Here is a 23274-nt window from a genome sequence, read left to right as displayed (position 1 = left end):
GCAACAAAGAGTAAGTGCAGCACATAACGTTCTGAAACATGCATGGCTAAAAATTCTCTTTTGACGTCTCTTTTAAAAATCAAACTTAGGTCCTCCCCGGTGGCGCAGCGGTTGAGCGCTGGGCTGCGAGGCTGCCCGCAGCCTCTGCAGTGCTGGTTTGTTCCCCGGGTGCCAGCGAGGGTCCCACAAAAAAAAAAAAAAAAAATCAAACTTAACCAAAGCCTTCTTTGGACCTTTCCTTCTCTCCCTGACTCTCACTCCAAATGGCAGCTATTCAGATATGTTTCTTCTCACTCCTTAAAGTCCTAATTCTTTCCCAGTTTCCTGCTCTTCTTTATGTCTCCTTTTGCAGAGTCTTTTATGTAGCACAGTTTACCGCTTCTTTCAATTATACTCCCACTCAATAAAACCTAAGCATCTTCCTAGAAGGCAGGAAGAAAGGGGAATTATAAATCCTTCAAATTTATTCATTTTTTTCCCAGTATAAGAGTAACGATGGGCTCACAGTTCAAGCCAGACACTACATGTGTATTATTGCATAACAAACACAGGCAGTTCACATTCTCATTACCATTGTTTTGCAAATGAAGAATGTAAGGCTCAATGAGGTCAGGTGACCTACTTAAGGTAAAAGACTTGGGAAGCCTCATTAAAGCTATTCTATATACTTACCACCGTTGTATATATTCTATATACTTACTTCATGTTTTTTTTTAAATCACTGTTTTTTTAAATAACAATGCTAGCAGCAGGTGACAAGGGCAATGAATGACATTGACCGTGCTCTTGGTCTTCATATCCTTTTTCTAATCTTGCCTTTCCTACGTTTTCATGTAGTGAAGTTACCTGGCCCCTTCCAATGGTTGGACCAATATAAAGAGTCAGCATTTCTTGTCCAGTTGGCTGAGCTCCAGGTCCTGTGTTTCTGCTGACCTCTCTCTCCTTTGTGCTCAGCTTCTGTTCTCTTTGATACCCCTGCCTCCTGCCGGTCGGTCTGAGATCCTGCCCTGAATTTTGGCCTTTTGGCTGGTTTTCTGTGTCTCAAGCTAATTCTTGCTTATCCACTGCTGTCTTGAAGTGTCAGTTTACCTTCTACCTTCAATTTCCTTTTTAGTATACGGTGCCCTACCCATAGCCTCTGTATAGAGTGATGGTAGCAGGAAAGCCACTGATTGGATTCTGGTAAGTTTATGATGCAAGGAACTCCAGTGCATAGACTGTCCACTGGTCAATCTGTTTCCCCAACATTCTAAGTAACAGTCACCAAAACCGCACAGGTGGTCAAGGGAGAACGTTGTTTAGACACTGTGTGGGAGACTCTTCTGTGCTCGGTTATCTCTAGGTCATGTTCTGGAGGTGGCATTGAGCTAGCTCCTATGAGCATCTAGATGAGGTTGTTCCAAGGAAGAAGAACACAAGCACAGGAATACAATTGGAATGGGCCTGAGGTTTTATTTGGCTACTTTTTTAAAATTTAAAGGCATAATTATTGTGTTGACTTATAGTCAACTCTGGAACAGAGAGTTGGGGCATATTGGGGGATGAGGTCCTTGAGCAGTGGAGGAGGGGCAGGGAGAGGCAGAGCCTGGGAGATGGCAAAGGAGTTAATGGGCATTGTCAGGCTGAGGATGATACGTTGAACATAAACAACTGGAATCATGAACTTTTCTAGATTTTGCAGGGGCTTTTAGGTCTTCAGACAAACTCCTCATTTTACTGATGAAGAACTGAGACTCAAGAATGCAAGAGTAATTAATGATAAGTAGTACTTAGTGAACACTTTGTACCAGGCAGGCTCTGCTCAGGCACTTTATGTATATCAGCTCACTTAGTTCTCACAGCAACTCCCAGAAGATGGTACTATTGCATCCTCATTTCATAAAAGAGGAAACCAAGGCACAGAGGGGTTAATTAACTTACCCAAAGACACACAGTAAATCAGTCATGGAGCCAGGATTTGATGCTTTCAGCTATTATGTAGTACTACTTCTCACAAACCATGATGATTATTAGAGCTTTATTATTATTATAAGTAAAAGTCTGCTGGTATATGTGTATGTGTGCAAGAGGGAGGGAGAGAAGAGGAAAGGGAGGGGAGACACACAGAGAGAGAGAGAGAGAAAGGGAGAGAGAGAGAGAGAGATGAAGGATGATGTCATGATCCATGGACTTCAGATAAGACAGTGGTTTAAATTAGAGAAAGAGAAAAGTGATTAAAAGTTTAGAGAATAGGGCCTCCCCAGTGGCACAGCGGTTGAGCGCTGGGTTGCGAAGCTGCCCGCAGCCTCTGCAGCGCCGGTTCGATCCCCAGCTGCTCCCCGGCCACCAGAGGAGGGTCCCACATGGCGCGCAGACCTCTCCTGCCGCCCGCTGCTCCCCTCAGCAGTGTACTTTGGTCCTTCTGCCTGCTCTGCTCCCTGCTCTGGCTCTGGTGAATTCTCTCACCCTCCCGCGCTTCTGACTGTACCCAGTGCATGTACAAATAAATAAATAAATCTTTAAAAAAAAAGTTTAGAGAATAAAAAAATCATGAAAAAAGTTTAGTAGACATACATTGTTATCTCCAATGATGTAAGTAAATTCTCAAACACTTTCTGCCAGTTCTCAGAACCTTATAAACTATTTCAACTTCTAAAGAAAACTAACACGCCTTGTTTATTGATTCTTGCACCACATGTGGTACGATAATCCTGCTGGGTGGCTTAAGTCATCCGCCCAACAAGGCCTCCTGAAGACGAAACGATCAATGACTCCATCAGGGTCCACCATTATCTGATCTCTTACAGTCAGTGAAGCCTTGACTTCAGAGAAATATAAACACTGGAGGGCTTTTGTCTAGTGTATTTTTCATGGTTTTATGAGACACTCGCAGCTCCTTGTCAATTAATCAATTTAGACATTTGTTGAGCAGCTACTAGGTGAGTACTGTATTGTGTGGTGGAGGTATTAGGTGGATGTCTGGAAACATGGAAGACTGAGCTGAAATAGAAGTTTCTCCCTCCTGTTGCAGACATAGAAATGCTACACAAATTATAAGAAGACATTATCTTTTGAAAGGCATATTGAGTTTAGGATTTCCATTGCCAGAAAAGGGGAGGAAGGTTTAACTTAGAACTGTGGGCTGGCGCATGGTGACCGGTCAGGGTGTGGGCCAGGACACAGGCCCTGGAGCTAGAGGTGGAGGTTTCAAAGCTTTGTAGGGAGAGGAGAGCTTTTGAGCTAGCTTGAGGTTTAATGTGAGAAGACAGCCCTGCATCAAGCTTTACATTTTGAAGGGCTGCCCTGTTTATGGACAAAGGAAAAGAAAACCCTTCCTCAACCACCTCAGGAAGGTGGCAAAGTTTTCCCTCTACCCAGGCCTGAGTGAAAATCCACCTTCAAGAAATAGAATCCCTGGGCTTCTCCCTGTGCAAGTACAGAGTCCATATTTTATACTAATTGTGCCTGGGGATCTCCAAGCTAAGGAATGACATAAGGGCTCTGGTGGACAAGACAGAAATACAATGTCACCCTGAAGAGACACCCCACCTTGAGCATAAAGGATCCCTGCTGGAAAAAAAAATAGCCACAGAAATGAACAACCTAAACCCAACTAGGAAACTAGTGATGGGGAGAGAGAAGAAGTTTAACTCAAAAGAAAATTAGTTCCTAAAACCGTGAGAGGAAAAGAAAATGTAGGCATGTTCAAAATGGAAGAGATCAAAGCAACAGTAATGAAGCAATAGAATCAGTGTGAAGAGAAGCAGAGGGGGGTTTGAAAAGGAGACTCGAACCTTCAGGAAGGCCAAAAGGGCCTGCCTTCAAGGGACACTGGCATTGGGAGACAGAAGGAAACAAGTAGGGACAATTTAGTCTAGGAGCCCAGAGAAGGGGCACCAGACCAGGCCTCCCCAGATGCAGTGACATCAAAGGTAACGTACCTCTTCCCCCAGTTGATGCGGAGATCCTCTGAAAGCACTTAGACTGTCATATGGAAACAAATATTTAAGCATCTGTCTCTCCCACACAATCTGTAGATAGGGATAACGTGGCCGTTCATTCAGCTCTCCAACTCTGTGGTTCCACATTATGGCACAGCCATGATTCACCCTCACTTTCCAGTCACCACACCACAACAGTCTTCTCTTAGTTTTTCAAGCACAATAAACTCTTTCTACCCCAGGGTCTTTGCACATGCTGTTATTACCATCTCGAACCATAAGAAAGCAGAGACTCGCCCCTTTGCTCCTGTGATTTCGCTCATAAATGAAGACAGCTGGGGGACTGTAGAAGCCCAAGAGCCTCACCACTCCACCCCCTGACAGCTGGAACTGAGAGGCAGAGCAGAACCCCAGGGGAGAGTCCAGAGCCATCTGGCATTCAGGTGGGGGCCTCATGTTTCTGTTCTCCCTTCAGTTCAGTTGCCCTTCTAGGGGTTGGGGGAGCTCTTGCTTCTGCTCAGGTCCAGCTTCAGCCACTTCAGTTGACTCCCACCTGTGACTCCTTTTTCCAGCTCAGGATTTTCATAGGCAGCTTGATTCTACTCCCTTGAGAGACTATGGCGGCTGCCATCTGGACCTCATGGCAGCTTGAACAGTACATTTTGAACTCTGGTCCTCTCCTCCTCTCCCAGGCCTTTGGGGCCTGCACAACCTCTTTCTTGTGTTTCCTGCTGGGAGGTTGCCTTGGATTAGTTCTCTCGAAGGCTCTGCTCTTGTGCCTTGGCCACTCTACTTTAGGGCCTGCCTGTTGGACTGAACATTTGCCACAAGGGGATGATTGATTTTGGAATTTGAGTGGGAAATCCTCTCCCCAACTCCTCTTCTCCATCGATCTATTCGCTTTGAACTTCTCACCAATTAAAATTCTTTGGGTTTGATTATTTTTTGGTTATGTGCACAGGTGGGCCTCAACCCTTGGAATTTGGGGTCCCTGGATACCGCTTGATTTTTCCAGAATGATCTTCTCCTTGTTGTCTCAGCTTAATGGTTGCTCCTCAGAAACACCCCCTCACTGCCCACCTTATCTGAAAAGGTCCCTCTCTTCTACTGCTTTCTATGACATTCCTTGTTTCTTTCCACTTACCATACTGATAATTATTTAACTAACTTTTTCCTTGACTCCCCATTATAATGTAAACTCCACAAAGGCAGGGAATGATCTGGTCACTGCTGTGTCTCTAATGCCTGGCATTTAGGAAGTGCTCAGTAAAGTTATTGAATGAATAAATCAGTACATTCAAGAAATATTTTTAAAGCAACTTAACACTATCTCCAGCTGAGAGGACACAGTAATGGAAAGCACAGATTTGAATTTTGCAGTTTAGTCAGGGAAAGACATATACAAGAAACTCGCTATAAATGAGGTGATGGTAATGGCAGGGGAGGTATAGAGTGCTGTGGCATGCCTGGCAAGGGGACCAGTTAGTACAGAATTAGGGGAGGCTTCCAGGAAGAAGTGATGTTTAAGCTCAGTCCTGAAGGATAAATAGGAGTTCCCAGTTCAAGGGGAGCTAGAAGATGTTCCAAACTGAGAGAGGGTCCAGATGCCAGGGTATAGCTCCTTGGGGGGGCCGAGAGAGTATGCATGGGCAAAGCTTAGCTCTGCAGCATAGGAGAGGCAAAACAAAGTTGGATCAGGGAGAGTTTTTCAAGCCCTAATAAGGAATTTGGATTTTATCCTAGGGCCAATTAAGAGTCATTAAAGAACCTAATTGGCATGATCCAATTTGTACTTTACAAACTGGCCCTGGGGTACCATGGATAATAGAATGAGGACTGGGGGCAGGGAGATCAGGAGGCTAGTGTAACAGTTTAGAAGAGATGAGTGTGGCTTATACCGCATGGTGGTGATGGATGAGTGAATTTAAGAGAGAAGGCAGAAGTTGGGGCAGGGTATACAATCTAGATGATCCCTAGGTTTCTAGCATGAATAACCTGGTGAATGGGGCACCATCTTTGGGCATCTGGTAGAGAACCAGACACCTAGCACACATGACATAAATGTGTACTTGATGAATGTGGAATGTGATGTCTTAGTGGAATGTGATGTCTCCACAGCATCAGCTCTTGGATCCCAAGACTGCCTATAGGTGTGACCCACCATTTCAACTACCTCTACCTGCCTTGCATTACCCATTTGTGACCTTCCAGGTTTGCCTTAGTGCAGTATTTCTAGTTCACAGTCCGACTAGCCTCTAGGACACCTTTGTCTCTGTCCCCTTGCTAAGCTTCGTGTGTGTGCCCTCCCCCACTCCCTCTGTCCACCAGTGTCATTACAGCCAAGAACGCTGCTGTAATTTTTCATTAATTTTCTTTGTGTTTTGCAGTTATGGTAACATTAAAATTTATGCTCAATATTATTATTATAATTTCCCACTACTAATGGGATTATTATTTTTGTTCATTTGTATTTGAAAGCCATTAGCATAAGATTTACCTCCAACAATATCTATTGTGATTTTTAATGCCCTTGAAACTTGCAGTGAGCGATAAGTTATAATAAGAGAATGCTGGTAAGCATATAAATGTCTCTCTTGGGAAAAAGAGGGCTTTTTATTTTCATCATGGTTGGACTCGGGTTCTTTGATAGAGCGATTGGTAGGATGTGAGGTATGAAAGGCTGAGAACACTGTGTAGTTTGTAGATGGGTTCAAACAAGTTCCCCGGTTACTCAGAGGGCACTTTTAGATATGAATCCTTGTAGGAAGATTCATATTCGTGCTCTTTTTCATGTTGTTTCTTACCTGACTTACAGAAAAATATAAAAAATTGTGTGCTTGCTGGGACCAATATTTAGAAATACGAATTGCTTGAAAGGGACTCTGAAGTTACTTTTTTCAACTGGCTTTCCTAGAATCTGGGGAGCTTGCTGGAACTCTGGAAACAGGGCTTATTTCAGTCCTGAGAAAGAAGTTTCTCTGAGAGGCAGCTGTGCGGGGCAGGGATGTTAGGTAGGCAGAGCTGAACTCATTGGTGTGCAACCTATATAGATTCTCAGGACCATTTACTGTAAAATTCATAGCATCATTGTCTTGAAATTCTTAACTAGTATTGAACAACAGACTCCACATTTGCATAGACCTTGTGTTACAGACCCTCACCCAAAAGAGTGGGTCCTTTGCCCTCTAGGGAATGAATCACCAGAGAGTGCTAGTTGTAGTTGAACCAGGCAGGGCTTTAAAATTTAGAGAGACTGGGGCCTCCATGGTGGCACAGGGGTTAAGTCTCAGCACTATGAAGCTATCCACAGCCACTGCAGCATGAGTTCGACACCCAGCTGGCCAGGGAGCTATCCACATGGTGCAGCAGACCTTTCCTGACTTGCCCACTGCCCCCCTCAGCAGAGTATTCCAGTAGATCCACCCGTTCTGCTCCCCACTCTGTCTCTGGTGAATCCTCTCAACCCCGCACCTCTGGCCTGTACCTCAGTTTGTGTATGCATAAATAAATAAATCTTAAAAAAAATTAAAGAGACAGATGCATGAAGGAGCCAGTTGAGGAAGGAGAATATAACCTGGCTCTCCAAAGGGAGTTAGGACTTGATATTTAAAGGGCAGGTCCATGAGACCTGGAGAGCAGTCCAGGAGAGCAGTGTCACAGCTTGTTCTGGGTTGGACTATGCCCAGGCATGCGCGGATGGGTTATATTCCAGCTACACATGTGGGTTCTAGGCTTTCTCTCTCCAGGAAATTGTAAGATAATCATTAGTTAGGATTTAACACTTTTTAAGCCACCATGGCCCTCCTGGTGAGGGTAGTAGCTGAATTGTTTGCACAGGACTCCCCAGCCCATGATTTAGTCCACCTGTTCATATGGCACAGGGGCCACTCATCCTATTGGCTCGCAGTTTCTTTTACCTAGTCTGTCTCACTTGCAAATTATTTATCTGGTCTATGTACCTGCTTTGGAGCCAGACAAAATTGGGTCAAGTCCTGGTATTCTTTAGCTATTGATGTGCCTCAGTTTCCTCATCTATAAAGCTGGGATAATAATACTGTCTGCTTAGAGGTGCAAGATAAAAGATGTCCAACACCCAGGGCACCTGACAGGTGGTTACAGACTCTAAGACCTGCTCAGTGGGATTTTAAACTCACATGTGCAGTACTCTAAGACCTGCTCAGTGGGATTTTTAACTCACATGTGCAGTACTTATAATTAAACTTATTATTATGTCTTAATGTTAGGAACACCAACCAGCTAGGATAAGTGGGTTGTGTGGTACAGAAGCTAAAGCCAGGTGTGCTGGTTAGGATAATATACCAAGAAGACGATGTTCTCCCAAGGGAGACAATCTAAAGCTGGGAGTCCCATCCATCAATTTTCAAGCATTTTGCAGATGACAGATAATATTTGCTAGAACAACATAATCCCAATTATCTATAATTCATACATGCTTCCCTTCCCTGCAGAAACCTCTCATGAAAGCCATTGAGGAAGAACCGTATTATTATGAAGATGCCCTTGACCTTGATCAAATTCATTTGAAAACCTCAGTCTTTCAATCAGCATTTGTAACAAATGGTCTTACTACAAAAGTTCACAACAGAACTCAACAAGTCAGAGGATTATAATTCCACGTGTGAGAAGCAGGAACGTGGATCCTCAGGATCTCAAACAAGGGTTTGCCCCAGGATAAACCAGACAGAGTAGGACAATAGGGGGCTCTATGACTTTGCAGATGACAGGGCTGCACCGTAGTGCTCCCAGTTCCCCGACGTGGGGACCCGAGTCAGAGAAACACTAAGAAGTCAATCAGATAAACTTGTGATGAGTAACATGTGATCTTAAAACAGCTGGTTAAACATTTCATCTCCCACAAATGGAGAAAGTACTTTAAATCAAATTAATAAGAAGCATAAGCTAGTTTGGGGGCATTTTTGCACCCTGGTCCAAAAGGATTAGACCAGGCTGTAGTAGGAGCCAGGGTGACCTTTGTTGCATTCAGTTCAGGGTATATGGGAGCTTGGAGACAGATGTTACAGAGTGCTGCTTAGAACTGGGTCCATACATGTCAAGAGAGACCCCTGGCCTGGGGACTCTGGAGCTTCCTGTGTTGTCTCAAGAGATGTGAGACAAGGTTGCACAGGGCAGCAGCTTCACAGAAACATGTGCTGTGACGTGACCACGTCCCAGGCCTGGTGTGCTCTTACCCTACCCATTCCTGAGCACTTGTGGGCAGTGAGACATGGGGGGCCCATCGAGTTCTCTCAGGCCTGAAGGGCTCTCTGGGTGGGAGGGACCATCACCTCTCCACAGAGCAGCCTGTGAACAGACATTGAAAACCCACAGCTCTTCTTCCAAGACCTCCCATCAGCCTCTGCCTAGTGCTTTGATGAAGGACAATGGCCCTGTCAAGTAAGCTGGAAAGAGTGGCAAGTATTTCTCAGTGGTCTCTCAGTAGTATGCGTGACCTTGATAATGGCACATCCCCTGGGGCCACACGACGAGGTGTGGAAATAAAAGATGCTTCAGTCTGCAGTGGTACAGTGACTGGCTGACTAATTTTTCAGACACCTTGAGATGTAGTAGCAAAGAGCATATGTCAGTACATTGATATTTGTTTTTGGAAATGGCGATTCTGGTTTAGACAACTGGGATACCATTTCCAAGACCTCTCAAGGATAGTAGTGAGAAGAGTGAAATCCACTACATCGTTTGAGGAAAACATAGAAGCAGTCAGGGACAAACTGAGACAACAAGGTAGACATTTATGCCTTTGTCCTCCCCAAACTCAGCAAACAGATTTCCCTTCATAGGGTGCTCACTTCTCAGTATACTGTACTGTAAATTTCAAGCTCCTGGGAAAGAAATCTAAGGGATGCTTGATGACATTCCTGGATTTTGATCACATTCTGGTTGTTTTTCTTACCTGTTGTCGAATTTCTTCCTCCATTTTCACTGGTGAGCCCAACTCTGCAACTTGTTTGACGCCTTCACTTGCGTATCCTCCATACTCCCACAGCACGTAATTCTTGGAGTGGGAGCCACCAATGATTGCAGACCAGTGATTGGCCCGACCTAGGAAAACCAAACAGGATGCAGTTATCAGTGTGGCTGTGGCTAAAATCTTAAATGATGACCTGGAGGTACAATTGCCCAAAGATTCAGCCATCACTGGCTAAGCAGCTGCTCTGTGCTAGGTCCCGTGCTATGCCTTATTCTGTCAGACACTTCTTTTCAGCCAGTATGCCCTGCCCTGCAGGCAGGGCAACAGTAGATGCCTGAACAAGGCACAGAGGTAATCCAGAATAATGCCTTCTGTCTAGGAGGGTTTTAGAGAAGGGACAGCTGAGAGAATTTTAAAGACTGATCAGATTTGTAAGGCAGATGAGAGAGAGAAGGCTATTTCTGGCAGGCTCAGAAATGTTAAATAATACTATATGTTTGGGGAGTTATAAGTAATTTAGCATTGCTGTGTCACAAACTGTCAAGGGGAGAGGTAGCAATTGATGCCAGGGAGCTGGGGAGGAGCTGCTCACGGATGGCCTTGTTCTAAATGCTTCAGGAGTTTGGATGTCATTTGAAAAGGTCTGAAACCACTGAAGGGTTCTGAACAGGGGGATGACATGAAGGCATTTAAATTTTAGATAAATCTCCCAGGCAGCAGTGTGAAGAATGCATTAGAGGGAGCAAAATTGGAGTGTAGCACAAGGGAAGTGAGCAAGGAACACAAGGGAAAGGGGGAGAGTGGGGAAGAGGCTTGGGCGGTTCTTGGGCATAAGCATTGTTGCCTTTAGCTAACTTTTATGTACTGCCCAGGATAAGGAGCAGGCAGCTGAGCTGGTTAAAGGAGGCACAGGCAGTTTGGAGATGTGGGGAGGTGACTATAGTGGGATGCAGGAGGGACTTGATGGATGAGCCAAGGTGAGAACAGAATCAGATCTGGGTAGGACCAAGACAGAACATGACCTGATGAGTTTACAAAGTCCTAGGGGCAGAAGGAAAGGAATGGAGATCAACACCCGCCTACACTGGATTTGTCTCTGCACCTGATGGGCGCATGTGTATATATTTATTATTAAGTTGCATATAATCCATTGTAAGGTTGAATCGGTTCCCAGCCATTCTTTGGTCGGTTTTATAAAGTCTCATATTAAAGAACATCTTCAGCCATAGTGACGAGGAAGACTCGAACTGGGCAGATCTCATGGACATTTGTCTTTTACCAGCCTCTGATTGAGAGTGGGCAGAATGCTCCACTCCACCTCCCCCCACTCAAGAAAATGATTCCCTCACATGCTACCCCCAGGCTCTCTGCTCCTAAGTACATGGAGAACATGGACACAAAGACCCCTCTGGCTGCTGAAGCCAGTAGTGTCCCATCCCAGGCCAATGACACCATCATGTGGGGCTGCCCAACTGTTTATTTCCTATATATCAGGAAAATGCAAACTCTGTGTTTATCCAACTTGACCCTAGAGAAGACAATGGAGATGCTGCCAGCTATTCTGAAACTCGTTTTCTGAGTGGGGAGAATGTCCTAGCTGTCATGTAAGCTGAAACTGCTTCTGTGCAGGGACAAGAACTAGGAGTCAGTTGTGACCTTTGGCTCATGATGTGAACACAGGGAGACCAGCTTCAGCATCTCTGCTCTCCCTACGATGCTTCACCAGACCCATCCTACCTACCTGCATTTCTGTACCTGAGTGGCTTAGTGCACGCTGACCCCTCTGTGCTTGCTTGGCTAACTCCCATTCCTCCTTTATGATTTACTCAGAAGCCTCGCAGGACTCCCCTAGAGTGACCTAAGCCCTAGCCCTCTCTCTCCTCAAGGCATAGATCACATTTATGATCACTCCTGCATGGTTCTTTTCTCACTAGCCTGTACGCTCCTTGAGAAGATCTGTCTTCTGCACTGTTTCCCCAGTGTTTAGCATAATGCCTGATGAGTTGTGAGTGATTATTACATTTTTTCTGAAACATTTCATCCAAACAATCAAAGGGACAGTAGCAGAACATATACTGGAAGCATTGGGGATCGGGCTTGCAGAGATGTGATTCAATGTGATTGACTCCAAGTCTCAATTCAGCAGTGTCCCTGACACCTACTGGGCTAATGCACTCAGCCATCTTGCATGTTGTTAAAAAATTAACACCAAGCAACAACAAAAAAGAAAGACAGTGGTCTGAGAGTCAATAGTCAGGGATTTAAATCCTAACATTGCCACTTAACAGCTATGTAAACTTGGTTAAATTCCAATTACTTTATATCCCTGAGTCTCAACTCCCTCTTTTGTAATTCAAGGATGATAATGCCTACTTTATCAACCTATTACAAGAATTAAGTTCAATTTAAAAGTGAGATAATATATGTGAAATCACTACCAACACACAATAGACTCTCAATAATTATAGTTTCCTCCTCTCTTGGTTGTTAAGGAACCTATATAAATGGGTAAAACATAAAACCTGCCTTTAATTCGGTATAAGAGATAAGAAATGTGTATTATATGAAGTAAAGTAAGAGAATAGGAACATGCACATTGATGGGGGATTAAGATGGACCCAGATGGCTGGTTTGTTCATTCAACGTCCATTAACTATATGCCAAACCCAGTGGCAGGCCCTGGACACTGACAGGAATTGGATACAGTGCTTGTCCTGGAGGGACTCACAGGCTGGGGGTGAGGAAGCAGATGGATAAGCAGATTACTTACAATCCTGTATAGTCAGGGTTATTATAGAAATAAGAACACTGAGCAGAGGGAATAAAGCAGATAACTTCAAATTCCCCAAATCCAAAGTCTAAAATGGAGGAGTGCAGAGAAGCAGTTGTCACAGAAGTAGAATCTATCTGGATTTCTTACTCAAATAAAAACCTCAGGGTGCTGGCATCAAGGCCAATTTAACCTTCTAGACAACACAGTTGTTAATTTATCCACATTAATTCACATCAACATGTCGAATGACATCAAAAGTCATCACATTTGAAGGACATCAACCACGTAAGAGATATCTTCTAAGTAGTGGACTTGGAGAGGGACCAGACAAGTCCTCCCTATGGGCATAAGGCAGGATCTGTAGAAAAACAATTTGTAACATCAGAGAGGATGATAATGACAGGTGAGCACAGGGTGGTATAGGGACAGAGGCGCTGGGGAGCAAGAGCCATAAGACTTGTACTCTTGGCCCTCATTTGTGATCACGAATCAGTCATTCAATCTCTTAGGGTCTCAGTTTTGAAAAATAGAGATGATAATTACTAGGCTGTACTAACTCTTAGAGTTGTGCTAATTAATTGGGTTGATTTGGAAAGAAGCATGAAAGCGGTTGAAGAAGGACTATAGAAAACAAAGCAAAGAAAGAACTATAGAAAACAAAGCAAAAGAAAGCCCTATGGGGAGCCACAAGAGGAGTCTAAAAGCAGGTGGAGGAGCAAAGAAAGTATCCCATGGGAAGGAGGCTCCTGTGGGAAGACTGGCAGGGTGGTAAGAACAGGGATTCTGTTAAAGGTAGAGAAGTTCAGTAAACACCTATAAGGTTTCAGTATAATTCCTTCCTAGGTGTCATCAACAATACAATCTCACTCTCATTTTATAGATGATGAAATTGAGCTCCAGAGATGTGAATGCATGTACATACAGATAATGAGGGGCAAAGCTGGGGTTCAAACCCAGATTCACTTGATCCCAGAGCACATGCTCTTTCCCCTGCAACACATTGAAAGGTCCAAAAATGGAGGGGACCATTTGGCTGACTGGAGAGTTAGAGGACAGTGGCGCAGTGGTTAAGCGCTGGGTTGCGAAGCTGCCCGCAGCCTCTGCAGCGCCGGTTCGATCCCCGGCTGCTCCCCGGCCACCAGAGGAGGGTTCCGCATGGCGCGCAGACCTCTCCTGCCGCCCGCTGCTCCCCTCAGCAGTGTACTTCGGTCCTTCTGCCTGCTCTGCTCCCCTCTCTGGCTCTGGTGAATTCTCTCACCCTCCCTCACTTCTGACTGTACCCAGTGCTAGTATAAATAAATAAATAAATCTTTGGGGGAAAAAAAAGATGAAAAAGAAAGAGGGCCAGGTTGGGGCAGTCAGGGTGCTGCCCTCAAAGGGGGAGCATGGAAGGTTCCTTTTGCGAAGAATGACGACCAGAGTTAACATATATTGAGCTTTACTGTATGCTTGGCACTATGCCAAGGCCTTGTCCTACATTACCACATTAAACACTCAAAAAAGGAAAGTTGGGATACAGATTCTATCATAATTTCTGCTTTTCACATGAGGCAACATATTCTCAGAGAGTGTAAATGAGTCAAACCAAGATCGCAGAAGCAGATGAACGAAGACTCCGTCTGGCACCAGAGCCAAGCCCTTCCCCAGCGCAAGGCATCATACCCCAAGAAAGTCAGGGAGAGGGGCCCAAAGAGACCCACAAATATTTCCTGCATGAGTTGTGTAGGGTTTGAATTAGGGCAGTGGAGAGGAAACAGGACACTAGACCAGAAGTGTGAGCCAATAAAAGGGAAGCTTGGACAATGTTTGGGAGGCAGTTGGAAGCAGTTAAAACTCTGGTTTGGGGATCAGACTAACATGTGTTCTAGTCTCAGTTCTGAAACTTTCTAGATTAAGTCAGTTAATCAAAGTCAAGCTCAGTTTCCTCATCTGTAATTCATGAAGCAATGATAGTGACTGATCTATACAACATGAGCTAAAAATATTAGCCAGTCAAATTTAATTTGAACACAACAAGGCAAATCTAGATAAATTTCTGGAAGTCATGAGATCAAAGAGAATCTGATTGGGTGATAGGGTGGCAAGTTGACTTAGAACTGGTGGGCAGAGATGACAGGAATGAAGATGCGAGAACTAAGTCTGAGAAACCTTAGGGAGTCACCTAACTAGTGGTCTGGGACATGCAGAATGAAGAGGCAAAGCAGACTCCAATTACCGGGAACACAGAAATTTAGCCCTAATATCCTCCAGGAAATAAGGGAGAAGAGGAAGAAATCCCAGATATCAGCAGGCCTGGGGCAAAGGGGATGAGGCCTCCTTAAAGGAATATTCAGGGAGGGGTTCTTGGTGAAAAACTGGGGATTCAGTCTTGGGGATAAGAAACAGGTTCTCAGGTAAAGTCACAGCTCTTTGGCTTAGAATACCTGTCTCAGGGCTCAAGGGGCCTACACATTTCTGACTTTAGATGTTTATTTCCAGCAGCATGGATGAGGCATAATGGGACAGAGGCAGATGAGAAGTTGGGAAGAAGAATGATTAGGTCGTGAATTTGAGCTACTGATAGCCAACCATGTGCATTTGCCTGAAAAGCCACTCCAGGGAGAAAGTCTGAATATATATGTAGTAGCCTCATTCCTGAGCCTTTTCTGTTGTCATCAGTGGTGCTAAATTAGCAGTGTTCACCATGATGCCTAAAAGGCTGATCAAAGCAGAATTGTGTTTGGCCTTTCCTCTGGGGTAGGAGAAGGCATGCCGCACAGTAGATGGATCCTTGGAGGTGTTCTGCATGTGGCAGGTGTTCACTGATGGCCCAGCCTTCCTGGCCTGCTTGGCAGTGCTTGCATTCCCTGCTATCCCGATCCAGTGGAAAGCCACCCATTCATTTCCTTGACATCCATTCATAGTGCTTCACTGGAGACTATCCCACAACCTTGTAGACTTGACTGTTATTACCTCTTGTTATTCAACCCCTTCTCACCCATAGTAGCTCAGTGAATCTTTGTTTGGGGCCCTGGTTGGGCCCTTAAGGAGTCTGCATACTAGCTACTGCAGAGTTCCTTCAGTCTCTAAATCCTAGCCTACTTTCCTTCTTTATCTCTTAAAAGACAAATTTGTCACTTAATTCCTCTGAGAAGACCAAGGTCAACCCATACACAGATGATGTACCCAAGTATCATGTGGCCAGTGACCAACAGAAAAATTCGGTGGACCTGCCAGCCTCATTCATTAAAGTTGTCTTGGATCTCACTTCCTTTTGCCCTTGGTATTCTCACCCCAGGCTCAGTTCCAGAATCTGCCTGGCTTCTGATGCTTTGGATTTGGCCACAACGCTTGGCTCCTCTGGGTTTACCCCTGGGTGCTGCCCAGGACACAGCTTGTACTCGCCCTCTGGCTCTTCCTGATCTTGGCTGAACTCACTCTGACCAAGCTGTTCTGGTTTTCAGGATCCTATCCCAGGATGGCCCCCTGGAAAAAAGCTTGCATGGGGAAATCTGTCAATTAGGCCAGAAATCCCTCAACTTTCTGTCCTTCTGCCTTCTTCACATAGCTAGTCTTTTTCTTTTCCTTCCTTAAGTTCTCAAGAGAAGTGTTACTTTACCATTCTGGGAAAATCCTTTCCCTTTAATACAATTGATTACATTCTTTTGCATTTTCTCTAAGGCCTCTAACAGTAATAATTTATTCTGCTAATTAATTCATAAAATGAACATTTACTAGGCATATACTGTGTGCCATGCCAGGGATCAGCAAGTAACAGCTCACTACATATTTTTGTTCCAATAAAATTTTACATTTTACATAATACTTATGGCTGCATTTGTGCTACAATGGAAGAGCCAAGTAATTACAAGAGATTGGCTTGCAAACTCTAAACTTTTACTATGATACCCTTTGTAGAAGAAGTTTCCCAAAGCCGAGGCTAGACCATGGAGACTCAGAGAAGAATCAGAGTCTTTGGCCCCTGTTCTTGAGATATTCACTCTAGAAAGTTGGGTGGAGTGCATAAAAGACAAGGAATAACAGGCAATTACATTAATATGGGTATAATACAGTTTTGAAAAATTTAAGAGCAGAGTGACATAAAAGTACAAATAAGGGAATACAACCCAGAATGTACCAGTGAGGGCTTCCTGGAAGAGGTGGAGTTGAGGTACATTCTGAAGATTAAGTAAGAGTTAGCAAGGCAACTAGGGATTAGGCAGAGGGTATTTTTGCAGAAAGACCAGTATATGCAAAAGCAGAGCTTAAGAAAAAGCTAAAAGTACATGGAAAATCACAAGTAAAGTATGGAGGCAGGTGTGTTTGTAAGGAAGGGATGATCAGTGATGAAGATAGTTAGTAAGGCAGATCATGAAGGGGTATGAATGTCTTAATAGTCTTTGCTTTATTGTGAAGGAAATGTGAAGCAGAGACGAGAATAGAGCAGTCCTATTATAGACAATCCCCAAATCTGCATATGCTCATTCAATTTCTGCTTCTCACTTTGATGAAAATGGTACTGGGCTGGCCCTCTGAACATAGGTAACTATAAAACTGGGAAGAAATTAGGAAGCACCAGTTTTTAGATGGTAGGAAACAGAAGGCAAAGGACTATGATCGCCAAAATGAGCTCCATTTTTGTGCTGGACATTTTCTGGTTTGTGGTGCAGAATGGCAATCTGTCTGATCTAAACAGGTAGAGATGTAATTTGAGCCTCCTTAGATAGATAGGCTTTACTGTAAGAATGCCAGAGAGGAAGGAGCTGCACAGGGAAGGAAATTTAAAAATATGCATAGGCGTTTTCCCTTAAATCTTTGACCAGATGCTAAGCTACACATGTGCAGGGTGATATGCCTCAAGAAGGAGAGAGTACCTACTGGGAGCTGAGTTGAGTCGAGATGGTAGAGGCCACACAATGCTAGAGATATAAGACTTCTAGCCATCTATATTAAAGAGACCTTGCTGACTATGCTGAGTATTTAATGGAGATTCTAGAAATGTAACAATTTAGGAATAAAACTGCTTTAGTCCTAGGGTAAGGGATAATCTAGACTTACCCTAACAAAGGAAGATTACAAATCCAGATACTAACAATATCAAATCTACAATGTCCATCATACAACAAAAATTTACTAACATGAGCAGAATATGATCTATTGACACACAAAAAAGTTAGTGCAAAATGTTCTTGAGATTACTGATTATGTTGGGATTATCATGTGTGAACTTTAATACACCTATTTCCATGTGTTCAAGAACTTACAGGAAAAGATGGACTTGATAAGTGAACAGATAGGGATTCTCCACAGAAAAATGGAAAGTATTAAAAAAAAATCCAATGGAAATTGTAGAACTGAAAAATATAGTATCTATTTTAGGCATGACAAAGGAAAAGATTTATAAAGATAGGGTGATAGAATCAGTTCAAAAAGAACCACAGAGAAAAAGTTTGGAAAGAAAATGAACTGGAGTGTCAGTAGATTTTTGGAACACAAAAATCTAGTTTAACATAGGGGGTCACTGGTGTTCCAGGAGAGGATGAAATATTAAAAAATATTTTAAAATATAAAAAATATTAAAAAAAATATTAAAAATATTTTTAAAAAATTAAAAAAATAATGCCAGAAAATTTCTCAAATTTGATTAAAAATAGCCTACAAGAAGCTCCAAACAGAATCAAAATAAAGAAAATTACATCTAGGCACATTGTAATCATTTGATGATGACTATAGATAAAGAAAAATATCTTAAAAGTAAGCAATGAGACACATTAAGACCAGGAAAACAGGGGTAAGAGTGAGTTCTGGCTTCAAAAACAAGGCAAACTAAAGACAATGACATGTCCCCTTTGAAGCTCTAAAGGAAATAAAAACTTGAATTAACCTTGAATTCTGTATCCCCCAAAATATTCTTCAATATGAGGGTGAAATTAAACACTTTTTTGATAAATGAAAGCTGAGTGAATTTATTAAATCACACCTGCAGTATATGAAATATTAAAGGCTGGAGAGAAATGAAAACATGGAAATTTGGATCTACATGAAAGAATGAAGAGTGTCAGAGATGGTAAATATCTGGCTAAGGTTCATCTTTAGTCTTGTTTTTCATGAAGAGCTTCTCCCTTGAACTAAAGAGATTTCAAGTGTTTTTCTGGGTGAAAAAACAATTTCCAATGTTCTTTTCTCAGAAAGGCTACCTTTTGTCTTTCTTACACCTCCAGGTTTTTTGAAAGTTAAGCTCACTGTTCTCATTTCCTCTAGTTGAATTCATTTCTCAGTCCTGGAAATCTGATCCAGAGCCCCATCTGAGTGCTTTTACTTCACCAAGTCTTTGCAACTTTGATTTTTGCTTCCTACAGTTGAGAAATGCTTAGGGCAATTGGAGGAAAATTATCGTCTACTTCCTTTATTTATTTAGAGTAAATCTTTAAATTCTGTAAAAATTCATCCTTTTAATGTATAGTTTAGTGAGCTTGACAAAAGCATGCAATCATATAATCACTACCGCCGTGAAAATATAGAATAGTTTTGTTACCAAAAAAAAAAGTTATTGCCCTTTGTAGTGCTTGTCAATCCTTTCCCTCCACTTCAGCTTTTGGCAACCTTTGATCTGTTTTGGTTCCTATAGCTTTGCCTATTCTGGAATATACTATAAATAGACACATGAAATATGTAGACTTGTGAGTCTGGTTTCTTTAACTTAGCATAACACATTTGTGAATCATCCATGTTGTATATATCAGTTCCTCCTTTCAAATGTCTTGAAAAAAAAAGATCTACTAGTTTAGGATATCACCACATTTCTCTTTCCACCATTTACTAGCTGTATGACCTTGAATAAGCTACTTGTCTTCTAAGACAGTTTTGTTATCTGTGAAATGGAGATAACAATAGTACTTACCTTCTAGGGTTTTTGTGGATATTACAGAGGCAACTCTGCCTACTAATAGCATACTTCCTGCTACACAGTTAATGTTAAATAAATGGCTACTTCAACTCTCTCAAAGTCAGCTTTCCCGGCCCAATTTTTTGGACTTCTGACTCCTAATTTATTTGGACATTTCTAAAACCTAGCCAATCACTTGATTCTCTTCTCAGAAGCAAATAACACAATCTCAAGGTCCTCCCCAAACTCCCATCCCCATTGCTACAGCAGAGGCTGGTTAAAAGCTTATTGTGTAGTGACAAATAGCAGTGTGGTTATTTTCTAGAAAGAGGACCTTTAAAAGTGTCCTTCCGGGCTGACTTTTCACATAAACATTGTTATATATGAGACAGAGGCTATGTTCCTGGACAACTTCCAAATGTTTAATACACAGTTAACACCTGAGCTTGAGGTCCCAGGGAAAGCACTGTAGTACTTTGGGTGATAAATTCTAGCAATATTAATCCAGGTGAGAAAAACTAGGAACTGGTATTTAAACATTAAGCAGGAGCAGTAAATAACTTTGCTTTGTTTTTTAGAATGTAACAAAATGAATGGACTTTCCACAGCTACAACTCCATTAATTTTTCTTTTAGGTTTGAATCTTGACTAAGCCATAGAAATAAGTAAACCAATGCTGTTCTGTGTTTGAAAAGGTTTTAGGCAGCAGAGAGAAAAGGTAGTGAGAAATAGAAATTGCTGAGCACATGCTTGTGCTAGGTACTTTCATATGTATTGTCTAATTTACTTTTCAAATCCCATTTTACTGAAGACAAAACAGAGTCTCAGAGTGGATCTGTAATTTGCCAGTGGACACTTTGCAAGGGAGTGATTGAGCCAGGATTTGGATCATGATTATTTTGTCTTTGGGAAGTCTTTTTGTTCTGACAGGGAGGAAGAAGCAGAGGCCCTGAAAAGATTGTTAAGTTAATAATAGAAGCCATATTAGATTATATCACCACTTCTATTCAGCATTGTACTAAAGGTTCTAGTCAGCGCAACAAGGCAAAAAAGAGAAAGAGAGGGCATTAGGATTTATAGAATTGTTGGTAGAAAATAGAATTATATAAACAAAAAATTCAAAATAATCCATTTTTCTATCTAGACAAATAGAATTAATAAGTACACTTAACAAGGCCTCTGAATACTAAGTCAATATACAAGAATCAGTTTCATTTCTATATGCCAGTAACTATCAAGTGAAAAGTAAAAAAATTAAAAAGCTATTATTTACAATAGCTTACGAAAACATTAGATCTAAGAATTAATCTAGTGAAGAATGAATAAGACCTCTTTTCCACAAAAAACTATGAAGCGTTATTGATTGAGTTTAGAGTAAATCTAAATAAATGGAGTGTTTTACCATGGTCACATTAATTAGCAGTGTCAATAATATAAATTGTTTTCCCTAATTTGTCTATAAATTCAACATAATCCCCCAAGGATCCACTAGGTTTTTTTTTTTTTTTCTTTTTAATGAGAACTGGGGTCCTGATTCTAAAATGCATAGTGCCAAGAACAGTCAAAATAATCTTAGGAGCAAAGTTGGAGAACTAACACTCCCAGATGTGAAAGACAAATAGGCCAGTGAAACAAAATGACAAACACAGAGTCCAGAAAGAGACCCTCAGACATGCAGTCACTTGATATATGCCAAAGGAGATACTAACATGGAGAGGAATGGATGGGCATTCCAGTAAGTGATTCTGGGGGAAAAATGAATCTTGATCCTTAATCCACATCATATACAGATTCAGTAACAGATCAATTTAACATCTAAATATGAAATGCAAAAATAATAAAAGCCCTAGAAGAGAATATAAACCAACTCTTCATGACCTTGAATAGGGAAAGATTTCTTAAATGGGACACAGGTTAACTTTGAAGAAAAAAGATTCATTTCTATTACATTAAAATTAAAATCTTCAATTCATCAAAAGATTAAGAGTAAAAAAGGCAAGCCACAGAATAGGAGGAGATAATTGGAATGCACATAATTGAGAAGGGAATCATATCTGAAAATATAACAACCTCTACATATCAACGGGTAAAAGGGAGACAACCCAATAGGGAAAGAGTTCAAATGACTTGAATAGGAATTTTTAAGTTATCCAAATGACCAATAACAACAAACGAGTCAAAATAAAAAAGTTAAAGTTAAAATCACATTGTGCTATCACCATATATTAAACAGGTAACCAAAATGAAAAATACCAACAATATCAAATGCTGGCAAGGACGTAGATTCATTAACTCTCTTGTGCGCAAAATTGTTTAACAGGGGCCTCCCTGATGGCTCAAGGGGTTAAGACGCAGCCTATGAAGCTGTCCACAGCCTCTGCAGCACGAGTCGATCCCTGGCCAGCCTGGGAGCTACCCACATGGCACAGCAGACCTCTCCTGTCTCTCCCGTTGCTCCCCTCAGCAGTGTACTTTGGTCAGTCTGCCTGTTCTGTTCCCTACTCTGTCTATGGTGAATCCTCTCACCTCCCACACCTCTGGCCTGTACCCCAGCTATTGTATGCATAAATCCAACAGAAACACATTGTACATGTCCATATGCTTACACAGCGTTGTCCATGATACTCCCAAACTGGAAATGACTTAAATATTCATCTATCAATGACTGGATCAAGAAGATATGACATATATACACAATGGAATATTATTCAGCAATCAAAAAAGATAAACTCATGCCATTTGCAGCAACGTGGATGGAGCTAGAAGGAATTATGCTCAGTGAAATAAGCCAGAAGGAAAAAGAAAAATATCGGATAGTTTCACTTATAGCAGGAATATAGGGGAACCCAATAAGACATCAGCGTAAAAAAAATAATAACAGTATAAAACACAAAAAAGCAAAAACAGACAATTCCAAATCAGAGACATCCTGCAGGGGAGGAGGAGGGAGAGGGATCAGAGGGAGGGAGGGAGGAGCACAGGGGACTGTGTTGACGGTGCACAGGTGCCTTGGGGAAGGAAATTCTATGGGGACTCAACCTGAGGGTGGGGGGAAGCAAATATTGTTTAAAAAAATTTAAAAATTAAAAAATATTCATCTATCAAAGAGTAGATAAGTGAAATGTAGTATATTCATTTCAGTGGAGTATTACGTAGCTGTGAGAAGGAGCAAACGAAAATTATCACAAGCACATGAATGAATCTCACAAACTAAAGTTGAACATAAGAAACCAGACACAAAAGAGTATACTCTGTAAAATTCCATTTTACAAACAAGTTTCTAAAGGCAAAATTAATGTACAAGAGAAATCAAAATCCTGGTTGCCATTTGTCTGGGGTGGGAGTGTGATTAGCATTGTACACAAAGGAGACTTCTGGCATCCCAGTAAGTTTCTGATTTTTTGCTGGTAACAGAATGTAGAATGTGCTTAAATGAGTGAGTAACTGGGCAATACACTTACGATTTACTCTAAGTGTGTGTGTGTGTGTATACTGCCTGTACGCTATGCTCCAATAAAACGTCCACTTAAAAAAAAAGAAAGTATGGGCCTCCCTCGTGGCGCAGTGGGTTGAGCACAACGCTGTGTGGCTGTCCACAGCCTCTGCGGTGCAGGTTCAATTCTCAGCTGGCCAGGGAGATACCCACATGGTGCAGCAGACCTCTCCTATCTCTCCCGCTGCTCCCCTCAGCAGTGTTCTCGGACTGTCTGCCTGTTCTGCTCCCCCCTCTGTCTCTGGTGGATTCTCTCACCCTCCCGTGCCTCTGGCC

The 23274-nt window shown here is 42.3% G+C and overlaps 1 protein-coding gene across 1 annotated transcript in view; it reads right to left on the bottom strand.

The window, feature by feature from the left end:
* Positions 1-23274, bottom strand: part of SPON1 (spondin 1) — a gene marked incomplete at both ends in the record, with an annotated part of 254956 nt that overhangs the window by 89491 nt on the left and 142191 nt on the right. The window contains one exon of the mRNA XM_084245295.1: positions 9850-9998. Within this exon, the coding sequence (XP_084101421.1) occupies positions 9850-9998 (149 nt within the window). The remainder of the gene's footprint in view (positions 1-9849; positions 9999-23274) is intronic.

This window comes from Talpa europaea (genome assembly GCF_964194135.1).
Source record: "Talpa europaea genome assembly, chromosome: 1".
In the NCBI taxonomy this organism is placed as follows: Eukaryota; Metazoa; Chordata; class Mammalia; order Eulipotyphla; family Talpidae; genus Talpa; species Talpa europaea.
The sequence above is the reverse complement of the archived record's forward strand: the minus strand, read 5'-3'. Positions and strand labels throughout refer to the sequence as shown.